The 21,850-nt window shown below is 52.8% G+C and overlaps 1 protein-coding gene across 1 annotated transcript in view; it reads left to right on the forward strand.

Annotated features, from left to right (window-relative positions):
- GALNT14 (polypeptide N-acetylgalactosaminyltransferase 14) overlaps positions 1-21,850 on the forward strand; it is a gene marked incomplete at both ends in the record, with an annotated part of 214,881 nt that overhangs the window by 173,289 nt on the left and 19,742 nt on the right. The window contains 5 exons of the mRNA XM_079721223.1: positions 1,697-1,784; positions 2,557-2,641; positions 5,182-5,285; positions 17,005-17,131; positions 19,295-19,387. Coding sequence (XP_079577349.1) covers positions 1,697-1,784; positions 2,557-2,641; positions 5,182-5,285; positions 17,005-17,131; positions 19,295-19,387 — 497 coding nt within the window. The remainder of the gene's footprint in view (positions 1-1,696; positions 1,785-2,556; positions 2,642-5,181; positions 5,286-17,004; positions 17,132-19,294; positions 19,388-21,850) is intronic.

Below are 21,850 nucleotides of genomic sequence, written 5' to 3' on the forward strand. Positions count from 1 at the left end.
CAGTGTGTATATACACACGGACACATGGTGACAGTGGCCCCAGAGCACTGTGGCAGCTGGGCAGGTGCTGTACAGGAAGCATCTGTGCACATCCCAGAGGGGGAAGCAATGCATTGAAAATGAGCATTTCCTTTCACGGGAGCCAGCTGGCTTCAGAGGCACCTTGTCACTGTTGAGATGAGTTGTGTGTGGAGGCCAAGGGCCAAATTAAGTCTGTGAATGTCAAGGCGGGTGCTCGGTGAATCTGAGCTTAAAATTAGAAGATGACCTTATTTATGGGAGAGATTGAATCAGGAAATTAAATGACTGCAAGAGAAACAGAAGTTCCTGCCCATGCTGACCGGGGGTGGTAGGTGCGAAGGATTGGAAAAGTGGTCTTGCCTTGTAGGCCCAGGCCTGTTGTCTCCTCCCAGCTGCTGGATTCCCATTCAGCCACTGAGTCTCCTGGTCACAGCTCAATTACCCTGCCCATGGGAGCCCAGTTTCCCCTCCTGCATACCAGTACGGGAGTGTTCATCCAGAATTAAGGAGCATTTTAAAAACATATGCAATGCCTTGATGGCCCCCAAGAACTGGTGAATTTGTCTTGCAGATGTTGAAACTATCCCCTGGATGACTTTGATGCTTACCAGCGGGGTAGCCTGGGGGAAGTAGCAAGCAATGAGCCCGGAAAGCTAGAAACAGGCCTGTTTTTGATGGTCTTGGATGCCAGGCTAAGGAGTTTGAACCTTATCTTCAAGGCAATTCAAGTTTTTAGCTGTTGAGCTACAGAGTGAGATTTGAAAGACAACTCTGTCTGCCACCTGTAGAATGAAAGGGAAAGGGGTGAGATGAGGTGGGGGAGAGGAGCTGGGAGTCCACTGCCGTGTTCGCCAGGCTCGAGGGGGTAAGGGAGAGTCAGCATCCATTCAGAAAAGCAGTTTTAGAGTTACAATCGGCAGGATCCATCCAGTTGATGGGCAGAGGTGTAGCTACTTAAGTTAGCGCTGGGGAGGAAGGGGGGATATGTTGACAGAAATAGGGAACCAAGGGAAGGAGCGTGTGTGGGGGGAGGATGGTGAAGGCACCGCTGAAAGGCCATGTGCATCCACATGGAGGGGCCGGCGGTGTACTGGATCCACCCGAGTCTGGAAGTGGGGAGCAAAGTCAGGGCTGGAGGTACAGACTTGATTATCACAGGTGACAACTCAAGTTCGGAATCTCTGGAGATGCTACGCATCAACTTGCCTGTGAACCATAGGCATAGAAGGTAAGTGTTGGGAAATTCCCACTGTGGAGGTGTGGCTTTGCTTCTTGGAGCTGCAGGCTTGAGGCCACCTTGCTGGCTGACTGTGTCCTCTGCCTCCTGAGAGCCCCGTGGCACTGAAGGACTTCAGGGGTCCCCTTCTTCCTGATGTCCCTTTTCTCAGTGTGCAGCACGCTCCAGCCAGCCTCCCCGTGTCTCCACCATGACTACATGGCTGTGAGAAGGCGCCCAGGAGTAAAGGAAAGGCTCTTAGCATTGTAGGCATCGTAACTAGAGAGGTCGCAGTGTCTGTTGGCCCATTTTATAGATGAGAACATTGAGATCCAGAGAGGAAAGTTCTCAGTCAAGGCCCTGAACACAGTCTCCGGCCCTCCCAGGGCGAGGCCCTACCGAGCCCCGGCCTGGCTCCCTTATGCCGCCATCTGAGCGTGCAGGCCTTCTGTTTTACAGGACTACACGCGGGTGGTGTGCCCCGTGATCGATATCATCCACCTGGACACCTTCAACTACATCGAGTCGGCCACGGAACTTAGAGGGGGTGAGTGGGGCTAACACCCTTGCCCAGTAAGGACTTTCTTTTTCTCCTAGTCGTTGCTGCCAAGGGGGAAAGTGAGAAAAATCTCCTAGTGGTTTGTCTGGAACCTCCAGCCCTGCATCCTGTAATGTCAATAGCTCCAGGGTGGTCCTTACCATGGGGACTGTGAATGGAAGGGCCGGGGAGTGGGCAGGTCACTCCCAGCCCCCTGAGCTCTAGCTCCAACACAGGGTCACTCCAGGGCCTGAGGATTCGAGGGAAGCAAGGGCCCCCCTCCAATGTGGGGCCTGAATTGTTCCAGCATCTCAGTATTGGGTGCCTCCCTCTCTTCGAGGCCCACCACAATTCTGCCCAGGGCTGAGTGCTGGCTCCTCAAGATGGGTTTGGAGTGATTCAGCCCCTCACAGACCTCCTGCTTATACCCCCCCACTCCCGAGACTCTTGGCCAAGGGCCACACTCCATAACTGTCCATCGTGTCCCCCTTGGGTTCCACTCTTGGGCTCTGTCAACTCCCACTCTTTATCCTGTGCCCTTTGCTCCCTAAGTCCACCCAGCAGAGAAGGCTCAGAGAGGCAGTAGGGGGTAGAGAAAGAAGGAAGCCGTGGAAGGGAAATCAGGCAGCTCTGTTGCCGACCAGCTTGGGTGAGACCTGTTATCCCTGGGACCACCTGGGAAACTGGGTACGTTCTTGAGCTTCTAGTAAAGAGACAGAATGAGCAAGGTCTGCAGCTACATCAGAGAGACCAAGTCAGCCACGCGGATGCTGTGTTTCAGGGTTTGACTGGAGCCTCCACTTCCAATGGGAGCAGCTCACACCAGAGCAGAAGGCTCGGCGCCTGGACCCCACTGAGCCCATTAGGTGAGTCAGGGCAAGGGTTAGGGGTGGGCAGATTCATAACCGCTTGGCCCTTCCCACTGTCACATGGTATAGGGAAGCAGTCCATGTGAGATGCTCAAACGATTGGGCAGAAACCAAGAGGACCCTTTGCCAGGCCAGCACCGCCTTTGCCCTTATTTTAGGAGGTTTCCATCCTCGTGGAGACTTCTGCTAAAGGGATGGGGGCCGGTGGAGACCTGTGCTCTGTGCTGAGGGCTTGCCCAGCGCTGTCCACCCACGCACATGCCACGTCAATATTTACGCTTCCAGCTAAACGTTGGAGGGTCCCAGATGGTCCCGTCTGAGCCTCTGACAAGGGAAAAGATGGTTCCTTAGCCCTCAGGTCCTGGATGTCAGGATTCAGCCCAGGTAGGTCAAGTCAGCCATTGCTGTAAGTGGAGGCTGCTGTCAAGGCATGGCCACGACTATGTACTAACACACACGACTGCTGTGTCGCACGTGAGAACACGACAGGGGCGTCAGCTCTGGGCTGCTTTTGCGGTGCTGCAGATGGCTTTGTCCTCATCTGCATTGTCACTTCCAGACCCCATTGGGACCCACAGCACAGTGGCCAGATGGCCGCCTGGGGTTCAGGCCCATCTGAGGGCTCGGCATCGAGTAGAGCACAGGGGTCCACCCAGCGGTGTCTGCGTCGTGTGTGCGGCTTCAGTGTTCCCAAGACTGGAGGGTGCACGTGTCCCAGGCCTGTTGGGAACCTCCAATCTAAAACCTTTCTGCCTCCAGTGGAACATCAGGAGGCCAGCAGGTGCTTCAGGATGTGGAGAGAAGACCACGGGACGGGGATTGCTCCTGCCGGGGTTGCACGGATGCTCTGGGCTCTTCAGGGGCGGCTCTGCAACTCGGGGCCTGCCACAGAGTAAATGTTTGATCATTTTCATTGAACTAACTTAAGTCAAACTGAGACTTAAAGGGCTGTGAAGAACTGAGTGGTGACACTCAGACCAACGGGGGGAATTGGGAGAACTTTGCAGTGGGACCTCTGTCGCATCTACCTGCCAGCCCCTCCTCCCTCCTCCAGCTTTCATGACCTGGAGTGATGGCGAGAGGGAGGTTGGAGCCACGTGGCATGCCAGGTAGTGCCATTTGCTCCTAAAGGGAGAGCAGAACCTTCTCACCACCCTCAGGGCCATGCAGCACACGCCAGTGCCTCAGTTACTTGCTGCCAGAAGTGTCTGACGTGGCAGTGGACCGGGACAAAGTCAAGGGCAAGGCGGTATTGGTGCAGCTGCCTCTGGGTTTCCCTTCTCTGTCCCAGGGGTAGGGTTTTTGGGGCAGGTTCTCTTCTTGTGGGAACATCTCTGCTTATCAGAGGACAAGTGTTTCCCAGAGGATAGTAGGGTGTCGTGGCATCGGGAGACCGAGCTTCTGACCTGCTCCCTGTCAACTAACTGTCTGACATAGAAGAAAACACCCTTTGCCCTCTGGACCCACTGAAGGAGGGGCTGGATCCCGGAGGGCTTGCCAGCACCCCACCCGAGCTGTTGATTCTTGCAGACATGCGTCCTTGTGCCTATCGGGCTGCTTGGCTGGACGCTGCAGCCCTTTCCTTTCCAAGTGGCTTCTCTGGAATCTCTTTCAGTGGTCAAGGGGAGGGGAGCTTGGGAGAGGACCCCAAGGAAAGAGAATGAAGATGAGGGTGTGTTTGTTTACTAGGGCTGCTGCAGCAGAGTACCACAGGCTGCGTGGCTTAAACCACAGAAACATACTGTCTTGAGCTCTGGAGGCTGGAAGTCCAAGGCGGAGGTGTTGGCAGGGTTGCTTCCTTCTGAGGGCTGTGCCGGACCCTCTCCTGGGCTTGCAGAGGGTCGTCTTCTCTCTGTGTCTCCTCACATTGTCTTCTCTTTGTGCATGTCTGTCTCTGCAACTACATGTCCCCTTTTATAAGACACCAGTCCTATTGGATTAGGACCCACCCTAATAACCTCATTTTAACTTGATCACCTCTGTAAAGACCTTCTTTTTAAATAAGGTCACATTCTGAGGTGCTCAGGGTTAGGACCTCAACATGTTTTTTCGGGGGATATAACTCAATCTGTACCAGAAGGAAAGAGAGGAAAAAAAGAAGAGAGAGTCCAGTCTCAAGAAATGGATGTGCTGTTCACAGGTGCTACCGCAACCCCTCTTCTCTGCCTGGTCAGTGGCCCATGGTCCCCGCTCCCTGTACTGGAGCTCCCAGGAGAGCCCCACTGGGCAGGGCCTGTGGCAGAAGCCGGGGGGAGGCTCCCCAGGCCCTCCGAACAGCTGGGGTTCTGAGCAAATCCCGACTGCCCCACAGGAGGTGAGCATATTAGCCTGTCTGCAGGGTCAGGAGATTTACAGTCGAAGGGAAAAGCCCTGGAGCATGTTCCTGTTTGAGGTAAGTGGACAGTGTGTTGGTCTTTCTGAAGAGGAGGAGAAACGGGAAGAATATGGCCTCAAGATCAGGACCACCAGGACAGAAGAACACGGCAGCAGTCCCCCTCCCGTGACTGACCCTCCTTCTTTTCCTTCCAAATGCGCAGGACTCCAATCATAGCTGGAGGGCTCTTCGTGATGGACAAATCCTGGTTCGACTACCTGGGGAAATATGACATGGACATGGACATCTGGGGCGGGGAGAACTTCGGTGAGTCGCTGTCTCTGCATCCAGGGGCTAGGGTGCGGGTCTCCGTGCCATTGGACCACATGTGCCTGGATGAGGGCCAGGGAGATGGGGAGCAGGTCACTCCTTTGGGGGAAGACCACATGGGGCGCCAGAAGAGTGGCTGCTGGGAGGGCGGAGGGAAGGTGGGAGTTTACCCATGGGGCCACATGGATGCTGCGGACCAGGGAAACACACCCAGATGGACCGTTAAGGGGAAGTTGAGATGCAAAAGCTGGAAAGACCAAGGAGGAGCACCAAGTCTGAGGGCCAGAGGCAGGCTTGAGCTGGGAGTACTGAACATGGGAATTTGGAGTTGGAAGGAGGCTGGGGATAAAAAGCATGAGGAGGTGGATGGACGGCAACGCCATTAACATCTGGACCACATTTGTTGGCTGGTCTAGGCGTACAGCACTCGGCACTGGGTTAATGAGGAGGGTCTGGGTGAATGCTTCAGAAGCCCTTATCTTTTCACGCAGAGAAAGCAGTGGGGGAGGGGGAGGGGCTGGGTTACGTGTTCCAGAACTGTGTAAACAGGTGGCCAGGTGTGGCCACAGTGGTGTAGGGCTGCCATGTGCAGGTAGAGGAGAAAGTAGTCGGAGACCTGCCCCATCTAGATGATGACAGTGACTGACCCTCCAGTTTCCTCGTGTGTTAAGTGTAACACAGGGATGCTTTGGGGGTTGCTGTGGAAATCCATTCAGGTAAGTCTGTAAAACCTCTGGGCACCATGTGGACACAATACACGTTAGTTACCATTTCTTCGCTCCAGCAGGTGAGACATAAGAGATGACCAGCCTATAAGCTGCACAAGGCAGGGATTTGGTCTGTTTGTTCACGGCTATCTCCCTTGCCCAGTATGGTGCCTGCCACGAAGGAGGCTTCAGTAACTATTTGTTGAATAAACCACAGGAGAACCATTGTAAAGCAATTATACTCCAATAAAGATGTTAAAAAAATAAACTGCAAGAGAGGAAGAAGAAGAGTCCGGGGTGTCAGGGCCCCTTCCCCTTTCTGGGTACCGGGGAGCGTGTTTGGCACGGGCTCCCCGAGCAGTGGCGCAGGCCAGGAGAAGGATCCATGGGGCTCGTCCTGGCATTTAGCGGTAATCCTGTGCATTGTCCTCTGCCCCTGTTTTCTCCTGTCCCTGTCTCCAGGATGCATTATGGCTTTCTTCCTCGGTCATTAAGAGTTATTTCCTGGAAATTTATGGCTGTTGGCCTGACCCACAGCATCTGTTCTCCTAAACTGGGCAGTGTAGAGAAATCTATCTGAAACGTCCGTGTCCTGCCATGTGGGGACCAGGTTGGAAGCTCGGCAAACAAAGCAGAAAATCCCAGTTCCCACAAACCAAACCAAATCCCCTGACTAGGACTCAGTCCTCGGATGCCATGGGGGTCTTTGGGGTGGGGTTTGAGGGGGGATCTGCCTGCACCAGCCCGGGAGAACTTGGAGCTGGGTACACCCTTGGCGTTCTCAATGGGGACAAGATCTCTCTCCTTCTGGGCAGAGCCCATCAGATGTCCTAACGTTCACAGTACCTCTCCTGATTCTTCCTGATGTGCTCTAGCCTTTACTCCTGTACATTGAATCCTTTCTGCAGCCCTTTTGATAGACAGCAGTCATCCAATCTCTGCTCGAATGCTACTGATGATGATGTGTTTGCTGCTTCACAGTATGGTAAGTTCTGTTGTTGAGAATTTTTGTGTTGAATTGTTAGAAAATTCTTCGAAGTCGAAGCCCAGCTTCCGTCAGTCAGGCCTTGTTCTGCCCTCTTGACCCACACAAAGTACGTGTGATCCTTCCTTTCCGTGGCAGCCACGCGTGGATGCAGGCAGCATGTTATTTTCAATGATGTCACATTCTGGTCCAACCTTCCGGTACCTTCTCTTTATAGCAATGTTGACACACATCTGCTCACATCCAGGGTGATCTCCTCTTGTTGGTTCCCCAGTGGTTTGACATCACCAAGTGCTGATTGTAGAGAGGGGCTTCGGGAGAGGTGTGGAAGAGACATTTTACAATCCATCACAAAAGTTTTTAAATCACAAAAAAAGCACTGCAGACAGCTAACACAGGAAACGCTGTTTTCTCCAATTCCAACATTCCATTATACTATAGCCAACTCCCAGCACTTTAAAAGTCATTTCTGGATTTTTTTTTTAGCATTTTACATGCCAGAACATGCAGTGCTTTTTTTAAAAATTGAAGCATAGTTGATTTACAATGCTGTGTTAGTTTCAGGTGTACAGCAAAGTGGTTCAGTTATACATATACATATGTATTCTTTTTCAGATTCTTTTCCATTATAGGTTATTACAAGATATTGAATATAGTTCTCTGTGCTATACAGTAGGTCCTTGTTGGTTATCTATTTCATATATGGTAGTGTGTAGATGTTAATCCCAAAGTCCTAATTTATCCCTCCCCCACCCTCCGCTTTCCTCTTTGGTTTGTTTTCTATGTCAGTGAATCAATTTCTGTTTCATAAATAAGTTCATTTATATATGTTTTTTAGATTCCACAAATAAGTGATATCATATGATATTTGTCTTTCTCTGTCTGACTTACTTCACCTAGTATGATAATCTCTAGGTCCATTCATGTTGCTGCAAATGGCATTATTTCATTCTTTTTTATGGCTGAGTAATATTGCCCTGTATATATATACCACATCTTTATCCATTCATCTGTTGATGGACATTTAGGTTGTTTCCATGTCTTGGGTATTGTGAACAGTGCTGCTATGAACATTGGGGTGCATGTATCTTTTTGAATTAGAGTTTGCATCTTTTTCAGATATAGGCCCAGGAGTGGGATTCCTGGGTCGTGTGGTAGTTCTATTTTTAGTTTCTTAAGAAGCCTCCATACTGTTCTCCACAGTGGCTGCACCAACTTACAATCCCACCAACAGTATAGGAGGGTTCCCTTTCTCCACACCCTCTCCAGCATTTATTATTTGTAGACTTTTTGATGATGGCCATTCTGACCAGTGTGAGGTGGTACCTCATTGTAGTTTTGATTTGCATTTCTCTAATAATCAGTGATGTTGAGCATCTCTTCATGCGCCTGTTGGCCATCTGTATGTCTTCTTCGGAGAAATGTCTATTTAATTCTTCTGCTGCTTTTTTGATTGAGTTGTTTGGGGGTTTTTTGATATTGAGCTGTATGAGCTTTTTGTATATTTTGGAAATTAAGCCCTTGTCCGTCGCATCGTTTGCAAATATTTCTCCCAGTCCGTAGGTTGTCTTTTCATCTTATTATGGTTTCCTTTGCTGTGCAAAAGCTTATAAGTCTGATTAGGTCCCATTTGTCCACCTGCAAAGGACAGATGGTGAAGAGGGGTAAAGGAATCTGCATGTCAGAGTAAAAAATCCCAGCTCCAGTGTATGGCAAGAGGGCCCCTTGCTTCCAAGTCCTGAGGATCCTCTCCCCTCAGCATCACTCATGTCCATCCCCCTCTTACTGTCCTAAATGATTCTCCACCTCCAGTCTGCTCCCCTCAAAGCCATCCCCACACACTCCCGCCAAAGTGCTCTTGGAAATGCCAATCTCTCCCACCCTCCCGGGTTTGGCACCCCCTGTGGCCCCTTCTTGTCCTAAAGACAAGGCCCACACCATTCCTTGACCTTGCCCACCTCCCCAGCCTTCAGTCCAGAGGCACTGACAGACCCTCCTGCACTGCCCGGACATGCCCAGCCATCTACAGAGACCCAGCCTCCACCCTCCACCCTCCACCAAGTGCCAAATGGCCACAGATCACAGCTCTGGGGCTGCCTGGCCTCCCCCAGGACTGGGACACCCTCCCTACCCACCCTCTGCCCACTCCCCTCAGCACCCTGCTCTCCTCTCCACTCTGGCACTGGGCCCCCTTGTGTATTTGTCTGTTTTTTCTTCTGTGCCCTCCACCTACAAGAACATTCATCCAACTTCTCGACCTCGATGATTGGAGCGGTGGAAACTTCTTGCTGATGTGTGTTCAAAGCGGGAGACTGACCAGGAAGGGGGTTCAGGGTGGGAAGGACCACATGTACACAACTCTGAGGCTCCATTTAAAATGTCTCCATGCATTAAACAGAGCCTGTGGAGAATAACAATGGCAGGTGAAGATGTCTTTCCTTTCCCAAGACGTGGGATTTCTGTGTGTTCCAGACGTAGTAGCCTTTGTTGCATTGACTTGATTTCACAGCACAGAAGTCCATGAGATCCCTGGACAAGGCTCTGGCCAGGGTGACCAGGACCATCCTCAGTGGCACGCTGCCTGGCCCACCCATCTCACTTTCATCTGCTGGGAGTGGCCCCAAGCGGCCCCTTGAAAGCCAACCCCAGCTATGCACTCGAGCAGCCTGACCCTGGTGCAATCATTCCCACAAAGCGTTTCTAAGAGGAGCTGAAGTGTTGATGATTACATCTGCAGTTCAGCATAGGAACAGGCTTTAGGGAAATGTGGCTTTTAGCCTTTTATTTTTCAGAAGTTGTTTTGCATTAAAATTGGATGTTTAAACTCCAATTTTCATAACACAGGATACATGGAAAATATCTAATACATCTACTCACTTTAGCTTTTGGTCTTTAGAGGTGAAAGGAACCTGTTGCCCAGTAAAAGAGAGTGTGTGTGTGTGTAAGTGGTGGGATAGGAGGTGTGCCTTTCCAAAATGGAGGCCTTGGCACATATATGAAGGGAGAGTATGGGATTTCTGGATTTAAAATGGGGGGTTTCTAAAGCATAGCAGATACAAAAGACAATGCTGAGGAGAGAGATGAGGGTCCCAGAGAGGAGCTGCCACCACCAGCTCCCCCATCCCCAGAACACAGTCAAGGACATCAGGCTGTGTCAAGTTTGGCAGGCACACTCCTGTGTGTCAACATGGGCTGTGGAATCAGACAGGCCTACGTTTGAATCCTGCAGTCATCACTAGCTCTGTGTCCTTGGGAAAGTTGCTTTACCTCACTGTTTCTAAGTCTTTAAAGTGGAGACAGTGATCCCCATGGTAGGGGAAGGGCCTCTGCCAAAATACATCCCCGCCCTAATCCCCGTGTTAGAGAAAAATTATTCTGACACTTGTTAAAATGGTAAGAAAGACTTTAGTCAGGCCTCTCACAATGGGCATCAAGGCTATCGCAATGGCAGGGCTGGGGGTATGGGGCTCAGCTCCAAATACAACAAGAACAGGTGGGGATTTGGATCCAAGGAGTGGGGCGGGGGGCGGTGGATGGAAATTACTAAGAGGGAACATCAAAAGTGGGGGGGATAATATTCTTTTTTTTTTTTTTTTTTTTTTTTTTGTGGTACGCGGTCCTCTCACTGTTGTGGCCTCTCCCGTTGCGGAGCACAGGCTCCGGACGCACAGGCTCAGCGGCCATGGCTCACGGGCCCAGCCGCTCCGCAGCATGTGGGATCTTCCCGGACCGGGACACGAACCCGTGTCCCTTGCATCGGCAGGCAGACTCTCAACCACTGTGCCACCAGGGAAGCCCGGGGGATAATATTCTTGAAGTGACAACATTATGAAGGAAATAGCAATGGTTAACATGGGTTAAAGGTGAGGTTGACGGGAGAGGAGAGAGGTGGTGTGATTAAAAGGGCAGCGTGAGGGATCTTTGTGGTAATGAAACTCTTCTGTGTCTTTACTGGTGACATGGACATATGCATGTGATAAAATTGCATGAGGTAAATACACACATGCACACACACAAATTCATGTACATGAAACTTGGAAACCTGAATATGATTGATGGATTGTATCAATGTGAATATCTTTGTTAAATTCATGTACTATAATTTTGAAAGACGGTACTATTAGAGAAAACCATGAAGGGTACACGGGATCTCTATTTTATTTCTTATAATTGTGAATGTACAATTATCTCAACATTAGAAGTTTAATTTAAAAACAAAGTGGGGGGAATTCTGTTACACTGACCTAAGGTTTCTTACCAGGGTAATCAGATATGGGGGCCGGGGCAGGCTAGGGGGATGGATTCTCTAAACTGGCTTAGCAGGATTCTTGCTAAAATGGGATGCAGGCCTGATGGGGGTAGGGAACAACAGTTCACGCCTAGTCAGAGAGAGGGTGAGCCTGAGTAAAGTTTGGTCACGGAGAGCATCTCCTCACCTAGAACCTGTCAGGAGGTCACCTTACACGGCAAAAGGGAGTTTGCAGATTCAGGCTCCTGAATCTGAAGCTGGGAGAGTAGCCTGGAGTGTCCAGGTGGGCCCAGTCCAATCACATGGGCCCTTTGCAGCAGAGAACTTTCTCTGGCTGGAGTCAGAGGAGATGGAGTGGAAGCAGTCAGAGAGGTTCGCAGCCTGGGAGGAACTGGCCTGGCTGCCACTGGTGTGAAGGCGGAGGGGCAGCGTGGATGTAGCAGGGGCCCCTGACCTACAGCCAGCGAGGAGAAGGGTACCTCAGTCCTGCGACCCCGAGGAACTGGCTTCTGCAAACAACCTGAATCAACTCGGAAGCTTCAGAGCCCCCAGAAAGGAACCCAATCCTGCTGACATCTTGATCGCAGCCTGGAGAGACCCTCAGCAGAGGGCCCAACCAAACCCACGCTAGGTTGGTGCGGTAATTTGTTACGGCAGCAGTAGAAACACGCTCCCAGGGCCACTGTGAAGACGAATGAGGCCCTGAGCAGTGGCCTTGCCTCGCCTTCGGGCTGCGGGCGAGTAGGTTTGTCAGACGAGCGCTGTGTCACACCCGCGGGAACAGTGGGTCCCTCTCGCTTTCTCTTTTGGCCTCACCCTTTCCAGGTTCAGGGGCTCAAGATGAGAGAAGTGGCCTCATCTGAGAAGAGCATCCAAGTCTGATGTAAAGTCATCTTTCCCCCCCACCCCAGGTGGGGCTGCTTGCTAAGCCCCAGGCCCAGGTGCGGTCCCTCAAGGCCACACTTTTCCAGAGGGACTGTGGAGGTAAAGGATGCAGCCATGACATTCGCAGCTGGACAGCCCATGGTGACCAGGGTGGGCCTGTGGTTACTGCTTGTTCAGAAGTCAGGAACCTGGATGCAACCTTAATTGTCCCAGATGATATGAAGCATAATTTTGTTCATAGGTTCAAGGTTATCCTTTGTGGCTCAATAAGATTGCCTCTACTCGAGTCCGTGTACTCATTAAAAAATAATAACAGAGTTTTCTAGCCCAGGTCGCCCTGAGAACGTGAAGATTCTTGAAAGGAAAGGTCCCTGTCACCACATTTGTCTGTGTGGACTGATGAGTGGCTGTCTTACTGCTCATCACTGTCCCCTCCACTCCCTTTGTCCTCACTAGATTTCAACTCGGCCAGAGTGAGAGTGGATGATGCTGTGTAGACAATACATGTGTCTGTATACAGTCTATGAGGTTCCATTTAAAACAGGCCCACTGCCTTCAGGGGAGCCCGTGTCTAATGCTCCCTTTGCCTTTGTCTAGAAACCGGGCTATCAGAGGAGATTCCAACTTGACCTATATGGCCAAGGAGTGGCATAGGAATAGCTGTGATTCGTTTCCTGGGGAGGAAGCTGTCCCCTTTCCCCAGAATTCCTGTCCACCATCACAGCTTGTCAGGTAGACGCTGGCTCTGGTTAAGGGTTGGGGGCTTATGAGCGCTGGTAAAACTACTGATGAGTTGATGAGAAGACAGAAGGAAAGAGCTGAGAACAGAGGCTGGGGGAGGGCAGTTTACTCCCAAATATTCATCTGAAGTTTAAAGAAAAGAAGAGGGCAACAGCGCCCCCAATGAGGATGGAATAATTACACATCTCCCTGCCTGGAATTCAGAGCAGATTTGGGGCTGCGTGACATCCATCACCAGGGAGATTATGCGGGTGCTGACTCAGTGAGAACTCCCCACAAACTCCCTACATCATCTTTCGGCTGCTTCACTTAAGAAAGTGATGACTTTGCAGGAACTGCAGACAGGGCTAGGGGAGGGTCTGGGCTGTACCTGGAACGCCCACTGCTTTACACCTCAGTCTACGGCCCCACTGCTTGGACCTCGGGATCACAAGCCTTTCCCAGAGGCTTCAGCACAAATCTGTAAATCACCGGACCTGGCTTGCAGTCCTGGGAGGATACACATTGTTATCCTGAAGTCAGTGGTGTAGTTAAGGGTAGGACAACTATATGTCCTAGGTGTTAAATACTCCACACTATGGTACCTGAAAGTCATTACACGGATCTGAGCACTCCAAGCTTCATCACCCAGACTGCCTTGACTCTGGCCGAGGCACAGCAAGGCATGTGTCTCAGGTCATCTTGGTTTCGACAGTCTGGACTCCAGAGGAGAGAAGCTCTTACTGCATCTCAGGCTGCAGCCTCTGGGGCAACATCAGCTGGCTGGAAGCAGAGCTGAGACAGGCAGGTGTCAGGGCTGGATGAAGGAGTGGATGAGGTAGCTGGTTATAGATTGGTCTCTCTGGTTCGTCTGTGAGTGCCCTGAAGTCAGGATCTTCGTGTCCACAGCCGCATTAGCTGAGGGTCAGGGCAAGGGCAGGAGTTTTGGAGCTGGGGAGCTGGGCTTCAGAGGCCAGTTACCCGCTGTCAGTTGTCCTATCAGGACTGCTTCCGCATTGTAAAAAACATCCACAACTGGGGTTGTTAGGATGACTAATAAGTTACTGCCTGAGGGAGGACCACACAAAGCCCAGCCCAGGAATAAATGAAAGAGTCCTTTCCTCCCATGCAGAACTGATATACTCTGATGTTTCTAAGAAGCACAGACACAGGAAAATGAAGAGGAAGGATGGTTTTAGAGGCGGAGGAGAGGAGGCAGCCTGCAGAGGGCTATTAGAGGATGCTGATGGGATCGAAGACGTACTGCATCTGAGGGCATCCAGTGCACCTCGACAGAGCGTCAGGCAGCCACGGAGGTCAGTGCTGGAGCCCAGAGTAGAGCTGGACTGGTGGGAGAGGGGTGAGTCCTCAGCGTCAAGCGAATGTTGGGGCCAGATGAGGAAGCAGTGTCAGCAAGGTACTCAGAGATAGCGCCTTGGGGTGGAGAATGCCAGAAGCCCAAAAGGAAGGCGGAGAGGGGAATGGTACTTTCTGAGGTGGAGTCTGTGCATGATGGTGGCAGAGGAGGGGGGGCCAATAGATTCAGAGAGAAGCAGAATGCTGGGTGAAGGAAGCACAGGGAGAGGAACAGGTTTCAGGGGCGGGGAGGGTGGGTGGGCCTGAGGCACAGGTTGGAGGGATTTGCTTTGCAAATGAGGAGGGACGTATGTCTCATTTGAATACATGTAAGGAAGAGACCATAGCTGAAATGTATTCATATTTTTGGAAGAAAGCTGGCACAGAATTAGTAGCTTATATCCAGTAAGCAAGGCCTCCATCTCTGGGTTTGAGGGGTGAGAGGGTTTTCCTTTTTGGGAACTGGAAACCCTGTTTTGAGATCCTGGAGGGGAGCTGATTATTGGAGCCCAGTAGACCTTAGCCCTGGAGGCTAAATTCACACGCGTACCATCACAGTTCCCTGCACCAAGCCCTCCGCCCCTCCGTGCATCACTGCAAGGTGGAGAGCTGGATGCTGGCCGTCAGCTAAGCTCACCCATCGTCCCCCGCAAACGCCAGGCTGGTGCCCCCGATTCCAACCAGGCAAACGCCAGGGCGCCGGGTATCATGGATTTCTATGGAGAGTCAAAATCGCAGGTGTTAAGTACCACAGATTTCAACTGCCTCCTGTGGCAGAAGCAGGAAGCTGTAAATCGTCTAGGAAGTTGGAAATGGGCACAGGTGGGCGATGCCATTGGTGTCCACGTCTTAAAGAGGCGGCCTGCAGAGGAATGTCTTGTAACTGTTACTGAGCTTTCCAGCACACTTAAGAGTTTTCACAGTTATCCTTGAAATTCCATTTCGTTTGGTGTCAACGGCAATGCTGTGGAGTACTTTTATGATCTTCATTTTACGTGTGAGGAAACCCGGCCTCAGCGAGGTCAAGCAGTTTTCCCAGGGACACGGCTAGTGGGTTACTGCAGACCCGGGGCGACTGACCCCAACGCCAAGTTCCTCCCGTCTCTCCCCGACCCTGTGTTCTTGCCATGATTTGACAGCACTCTTGAGACGTCCTTTCTTCATCCTAGGGTCCACGTTGCCCCCACTCTGAGGGAAATCCGAGCTTGCTGGCCTGTCTGGGAGGGTACCTGGGCAGGGGGCGACAGCAGGCTGTCCAGGCAGCCTGGCCTGCAACTCTTCCAGGGACACAGGGCAGGAGGCAGGAGGGGACAGGTAAAGGGTGACTGAGGACAGGCGAATATGAGAGCAGGTGAGGATCAGGATGAAGAATTTGTGTCCAAGCACTTGCTTGGAGAGTTGGAGAGAAGGGAGGAGAGCAGGACATATGGGAGGGACAGAGGATAAAGGAGGGGACCCCGTGGTGAAGAAACCCAGGGCAGTGGGGCCCAAGGTGCTGGAGGGTGCGGGGCACGTCGTACATGGTGGGACAGCCCTGGAGTACCTGCATCCTCATTTCCTGCTCATGGGCACCCGGGCCGCTTCCAGGGGCAGTTGCCCATGGGCACAGGATTTTCCTGAGCCATCCTGTCCTCCTCTGGCTTGAGCTTGACTGCAGAAGCATGGGCCAGGCAAGCATTTCAGATGGGAAGCCAGTGGCATGCAGCGAGGAGGCTGCCCTGAGTGCAGTCCGTAAGGGGATGCACCATCTGCAGAGGAGTTTACAGCCATAATAAAACCCCTCACAGTGTTCAGCAATTCCAGACCAGGGCAGTGATGAGAGATACTCCCCGACCACCGCTGAACTCTGCTGCTTCCTTCTGGGGTAGAACCGCTGCTCCAAGCCTGCAGGAAGCAGCCCCGAGGGAGAAATGCACCCGCCAGCCTAGTCCTAGCGCCTCTGCTAACTCCACCCCTCCCCCCTCCCGGAGGTCCCTGCAGCAGCAGCCAATGGGGAAAAAGGGGTTTGTGTGCAAATCCCCACCCAGGGGAGCACCTCTAAAAGAGCTTCGAGGCTTCCGGCACTTTCTATGGCTGCTCCCAGCTCTCGACTACGGCTCAGACTTCCTCCTCCGGGCTAAGATTCAGGGGCCCTTGCAGCGGGTAGAATTGCCGTCTCAGTGTTGGGAGGCTCTGTCCTGGACACCTTGTCCAGGTGCCTCCTGGGAAATGGTCCTCTCTGTCGCCTCCAGGCCATGTGGCTTGCTAGCCTGTCAGAGTGGCAAACACACTTACTCCATGACAGCCCCTTCTATCTGGACCTTGACCATCAGAAAATTCTCCCATAGTCTCTAATGGAAATTCTTTCTCCTCGGTCCTGGCTCTAACCCTCTGGGATCATATGAGCTCGTCTAATCCATCTTCCACGTGCTCAAAAGCAGCTCTCTCATAGTCCCCAGGCTTCTCTTTCCAGGCTAAAGCATCACAGCAGTGGCCTCTGCCGTGCAGGCCCCTGAGTGTGTTCCAGAGGCCTCCATGAGGGCAGGGAACAGGGGTTGATTTTTGTGTGCTCCTCCCTGCCGGCCACTGTTTCCCTGTTAACTCAAACCACCCTCCCAGGTGTGAGTTGTTACCATCCTTGTTGTGGGCGGGGAAGCCGAGGTTGCCGGGCCAGTGGAGCACAGCTGATAACCCCCGCACCCGAGACTGGGTGTGGCCAGCCCTCCCCGCTCCCTGGGACCTGGGATTCCCTGGCGCCTGGAGTCTCAACGCTGCCATCCTGTGCCCCTCCGTCCAGGAGGCAGAGCAGTGATGGGGGGCATGGCTGTCTTGCAGAAATCTCCTTCAGGGTGTGGATGTGCGGGGGCAGCCTAGAGATCGTCCCCTGCAGCCGCGTGGGCCACGTCTTCCGGAAGAAGCACCCGTATGTTTTCCCAGATGGAAATGCCAACACGTATATAAAGTAAGTGTGCGCTGCAGTGGCCGAGGTCTTTTCTGGTGATGGGTTGCTGCTGCCCTGGGTTCTCTGGTAGGTCGCCTGAGTGTTCTGGATGGACAGGGGCTGTGGGTCCTGCTCACTGGGCTGCTGCCTGAGCAGGAGAGGTCAGGCCTGCCCGTCCAGCTTCAGGCTGGAAGCCCCAAGGCTGTTCTCCACTGTTGGCTTCCCCCAGGCTTCGCAAGGCCCCACATGTAGCCTTGGGGGCTTCAAGTCACTGGGCAGCGCCATCCTGCAGGGCTCAGGGCCCTGGGTATTTTGGGTTGTTTGGGGTGGGGGAAGGGAGACCATTTTGCCCCTGAGTTCTAGAAGATCCGCTGCTCCCACCTTCCGGCTGGGTCACCAGGGGAAAGGCCCTTGGGAAGATTCGGGAACGGGGAGGCACAAGTAGATACAACCCACCTGACTGCTCCAGGGCCTCGAGGGTGCACAGAAGCTGCCAGGCTGGCGTAGGCCCTGCGGCCCTGGGCTCCTTTCCTGGGACTTGTCATCTCCTGCCTGGGGACAGGACGAAGATCCTGGGGTCTCAGTGACCCAGCGGAGCCCACTTGCCTATTCCTGCTCCCTCCTTCCATACGCCCTTCTGCTTTCCGTGATTTTTTTCTTCAGCCTTTCTCCTTTTCTTTAAAAATAATTCCTTACACCTCTTTCTCCTTTTGTTCTTCTGGTCCCCCAGCTTCGTCTCCCCTTGTCTCTTGTCACTTGACAGCTCACTCTCCATTGATTTCCACTTTGCCCTTTTTTCCCTTTCATTTGGTCCATTTGGGGGAAGCGCCTCTTTGGGTGTTTTGCTTCCCCTGCGGTGTTGTTCTCCTCGTCTGGGTTCTCCCGTCCTCGGTTTCTCACACGTATGGACAGCTGTGGGTGTGGACAGGTGTGGAGGCGTGATGGGCTTGAACAGGGAGAAAGTTGACCCCATGCTGGGCAGGGCAGGGCAGTGAGAACCCAGTCAGCAGGGACAGGAACAAAGGCAGGGCTGCCTGGGCTCTGGGCTTTTACAGGGAAAGGTGAGCTGGGGGCGCCCGGCACAGGAAAGCGGTGGGGCTGTGATGGGGAAAGGGGCCAGCCTGGGAGTGAGGGGGCAGAGCCTTGGGCTCCAGAACGTTCCTTGTGTTTGAGACTGGGCCCTGGCCAGCGGGCATCCTGCGTGCCCCCAGCGGGTCATTGGAGGGGAGGGAGATGTGGGGCAGTGTCTCCTCGGCAGCTTCCAGTTTGCCAGTGGTTAGGCCAGTGAAGGGAGGCGGCAAGGCTCTGTTAGCTGCCTTCTGAGCACCAAGAGCTGGGCTGCATGTGCATAACTCCTTCCAGGTTCACGGGCTTGAAGGGCGTGCCACGCTCCGCTGTTGAATGCCTCTGTTCCACACAGAACCAGAAATCTGGAGGGGCGTGGCCTTTTTGGTGAGCCCCCGAGTCCACGCACTCGGGCCTTGGCAGGTGCTGCTCCAGCCCTGCTCCTGGCTTCTGTTTTCCCACGTCCTCTCTTCCTGGTACCCCTGCCTCCTGGACAGCTGAGCAATGACATCCTCTGTGTCTGTCTCTGTCTCTTTTTCTGTGACCTTGGATGTCAAACTCAGAGCGAATAGCTGATTTTTAAAAAACTTCAGAGTCCTGGCAAACGTTTGACCGAGATGGCGTGATTGCTTAATTCTTTACACCTGCACCAAGCTAGTCACGTGGCCTGTGGGAACCCGTGCGTGACTGGCTGTCCGCTTAAGAGAGCTGGGCCCTGGGCTGAAGGGGAGAGCTCTGGAGCAGGTGCCCGCGGGCGGCCAGAGGTGAGCTGGTCGGCACTTGCTCCTCTTGTACTGGCACCAAAGGGACGTACCAGATTCTCCTGGCTCTTTTCTCCCTGATTTTTTTCTTTTTTGAGGACAACAGAAGTTCAGTTTCTGGTGTAATTTCTCTGGCCTGTGCCTTTTGGGAAGAGAGTACTAAAATCCTGTGTCTTGGGGTAAAGGTCCCTTTGGAGATTGGTGGTAGTGGCTGGGCTCAGCGCTGTGGGGAGAGTAATGTCACTGGACCAAGGTGGGCCCCGTGGGGGTGACGCTGCCAGCTTGCCGCTTGTGTATATTTTACCTGGACCCGTCCCAGGTCCTCTCTGACCCTCCCCGACACCCCCTGTCTCCTCAGGAACACCAAGCGGACAGCTGAAGTGTGGATGGATGAATACAAGCAGTACTATTATGCTTCCCGGCCGTTCGCCCTGGAGAGACCCTTTGGAAAGTAAGTGTCCCTCCTGGTTTATTTGTGCAAAGGGCCAAGAGCCCCAACTCACAGGCCTGAGGAGAGCGGGTCCCAACAGGCCTGTGTGCTCAGCTGGTCTCCCAAGCCCCCAAGCCCCTCCAGGGCCCAGGCTGGGGCTCTTCTCCCTTCATGTGCCTTCTTGCTCCTGCCCAGTTCTGGCTGCAGGGCCTTGGAGAGCTCTTGTGGGATGACCACAGGGCAACCTGGGCCATTTACTCAGGTGGGCAGAGCTGTGCCTTGTGCAGTGGACGGTGTTTCCAGCTTTTTATAGAAAGGTGGGGTGCTGGGCTAAGCAACCCTGGTCCCTCCAGGTTGGGGTTCCTTCCTCCTCGTCCTCTGCTGCCCAAGCCTAAATCTTCTGCCTTCCTAGGAGGAATGGTACCATGCAGATCTCCTCTAGAGCTGGGCTCCAGCTTCATGGGGGTCGAAGAGGACAGAGAGAGAAATTAAGGGCCAGATACCATTACATGAGATACCCCATTAGTCCTCCACAAACTGAGAAATGGGTATAATTACCCGTGTTTTACAGATGAGGAGACTGAGTCTTCTACAGGTTCAGGTACTTGCCCTGGATCACACCGTTACAGGAGGGGGAGAAGGCTCAAATCACACCTGTCATATTCCAGAACTCTGTGATGTTGCACTCCCCAACCCAGGGTCGATTTGAGTAGAGAAAAATGGCAACTTCATTGAAGTTACCATTCGTCTTTTGCGGGGGGCAGCCAGTGGCTTTTGTCAGCTGATGTCCCTCAGTCATTCTAAGGCTGTTGACAGATGGGATTTTTGCAGCCTGCTCTCCATAGGTCGAGCCCATCACTGCCTGGGACGATTAAATCAGAGGCTGCTAAAGTGATTTGTATTTCTGAAACCATAAATCCACACTGTTCTCCCCTTCTCCTACTCAGAGCCTCCCACGGCGTTTATTCTGAGTCCTCAGCCATCTTCCGGTCTTTGGGCCATGTGGGTCCACCCCTCCTTTCTTCATTGCCCTCCCCTCTCCAACTTGGGTTCCACCTTCTTGCTTAAAGAGAATGCTTAAAAGATGTTGTCCCCAGATCTATTGCTCTGTTGGGCATCTATCAACCCTCCCTGGTGAAGTTCTCTTAACCCTGGATGAACCCGACTTTGTACCGTTTCCTCCCTGGTTCATAGGCTGCTGAACAGTTCTGGGACTATCAGCTGGTGCTGCTACCACTCCGAGGCCATCAGGCTCAGGGAGGCCCTTGGTGGACCTCTTGAGCTTTTGCCACCTTGCCTGGCGAGCGTTCTCCCTCAGTCTCCATTTGTACCTTTTCCACTCTCCCCAGCTGCTGAGTCCCCCCAACTCCTTTCACTCACAGAAGATGACACCTCTGTTTTGTAGACGAAATAGCACCAACTTCCCAAGACAGACGAACCTGTCTGCACCATCCTTGTGTCTCTTTCATCTTGACGGACAAGGTGTGCCTCCCGTTCTCCAGACACACTCTTCCCCGCTGCATTCACTCATAAATCATCATTTATCGAGGTCCCACTGCCCGGATTCATCTCCTCCTGCCTGTCGGCTTCTCGCACTTTAATGTGCACACAGATCTCCCGGGGATCTTTGTTAAAGTGTGGATTTTGGTTCGGTAGGTCTGCAGTTCTGTAAGCCCCAGGTGGTGCCGTGCTGCTGGTCTGAGGACCTCAACTCCAGGAGTGAGGTTTCAGGGTGATGGTTGCCAAACTGTCTGTACATCGCAGTCACCTGGGGAGCTTCAAAAACTCTGCTGCCTCTACTCCACCCCCAGAGAGTGGATTTCCCCTGGGCTGTGGCCTGGGCTGTAGAATTTGTAAAAGAACCATCCCCCCACCATCAGGTGAATCTAATGCACAGACAGTGTGGGAGCCCCTGTCCTAGCGGACTTTGCCCTCTGTGTGCCTTCACTCTCCCTGATCACCCATCTCTCTTCTCTATTGCATGGTCCCCATTGGCATTTAAATTTATTCCGTATCTTACATAGTTTCTAAAAACAAAAGAAGAGAAGGAAAGAAAACAGACTGTAAGAACTCTCCCTCAGTCCAGCTTTGCTCATCACCTACACCTGGTCTTCTGCAAGCTTCATGAAAGAGCTGCCTGCCTCGCTGTCTGCGGCTCCCCTCCCCCTTCTCCTGACTGTGACCTGAGGCCGTGCCCCTATCCCCTGCGATCACTCCCACCTGGCCCACCCATGACTCCCTGGGACCCCTTACCTTTCTCTATGTTGCCCCACTGGTATGAGACTTCTCCCACCCAGCCCCCTTCAGGCACACTTCTGATCTCGGTTTCCAGAACTGCAGCCTTGGCTCTTGTCCTGCGGTGCAGGCTGCACCCTCTCAGCCCCCTTTGCAGTCTCAGGCTCCTCTCCCCACCCTTATATGTTCCCCGAGGATCTGTCATAAGCCCTCTTACTCCACATTTTCCCTGGCATCAACCACCACTGT

The sequence above is a fragment of the Hyperoodon ampullatus genome (genome assembly GCF_949752795.1).
Source record: "Hyperoodon ampullatus genome assembly, chromosome: 15".
Taxonomy (NCBI): Eukaryota; Metazoa; Chordata; class Mammalia; order Artiodactyla; family Ziphiidae; genus Hyperoodon; species Hyperoodon ampullatus.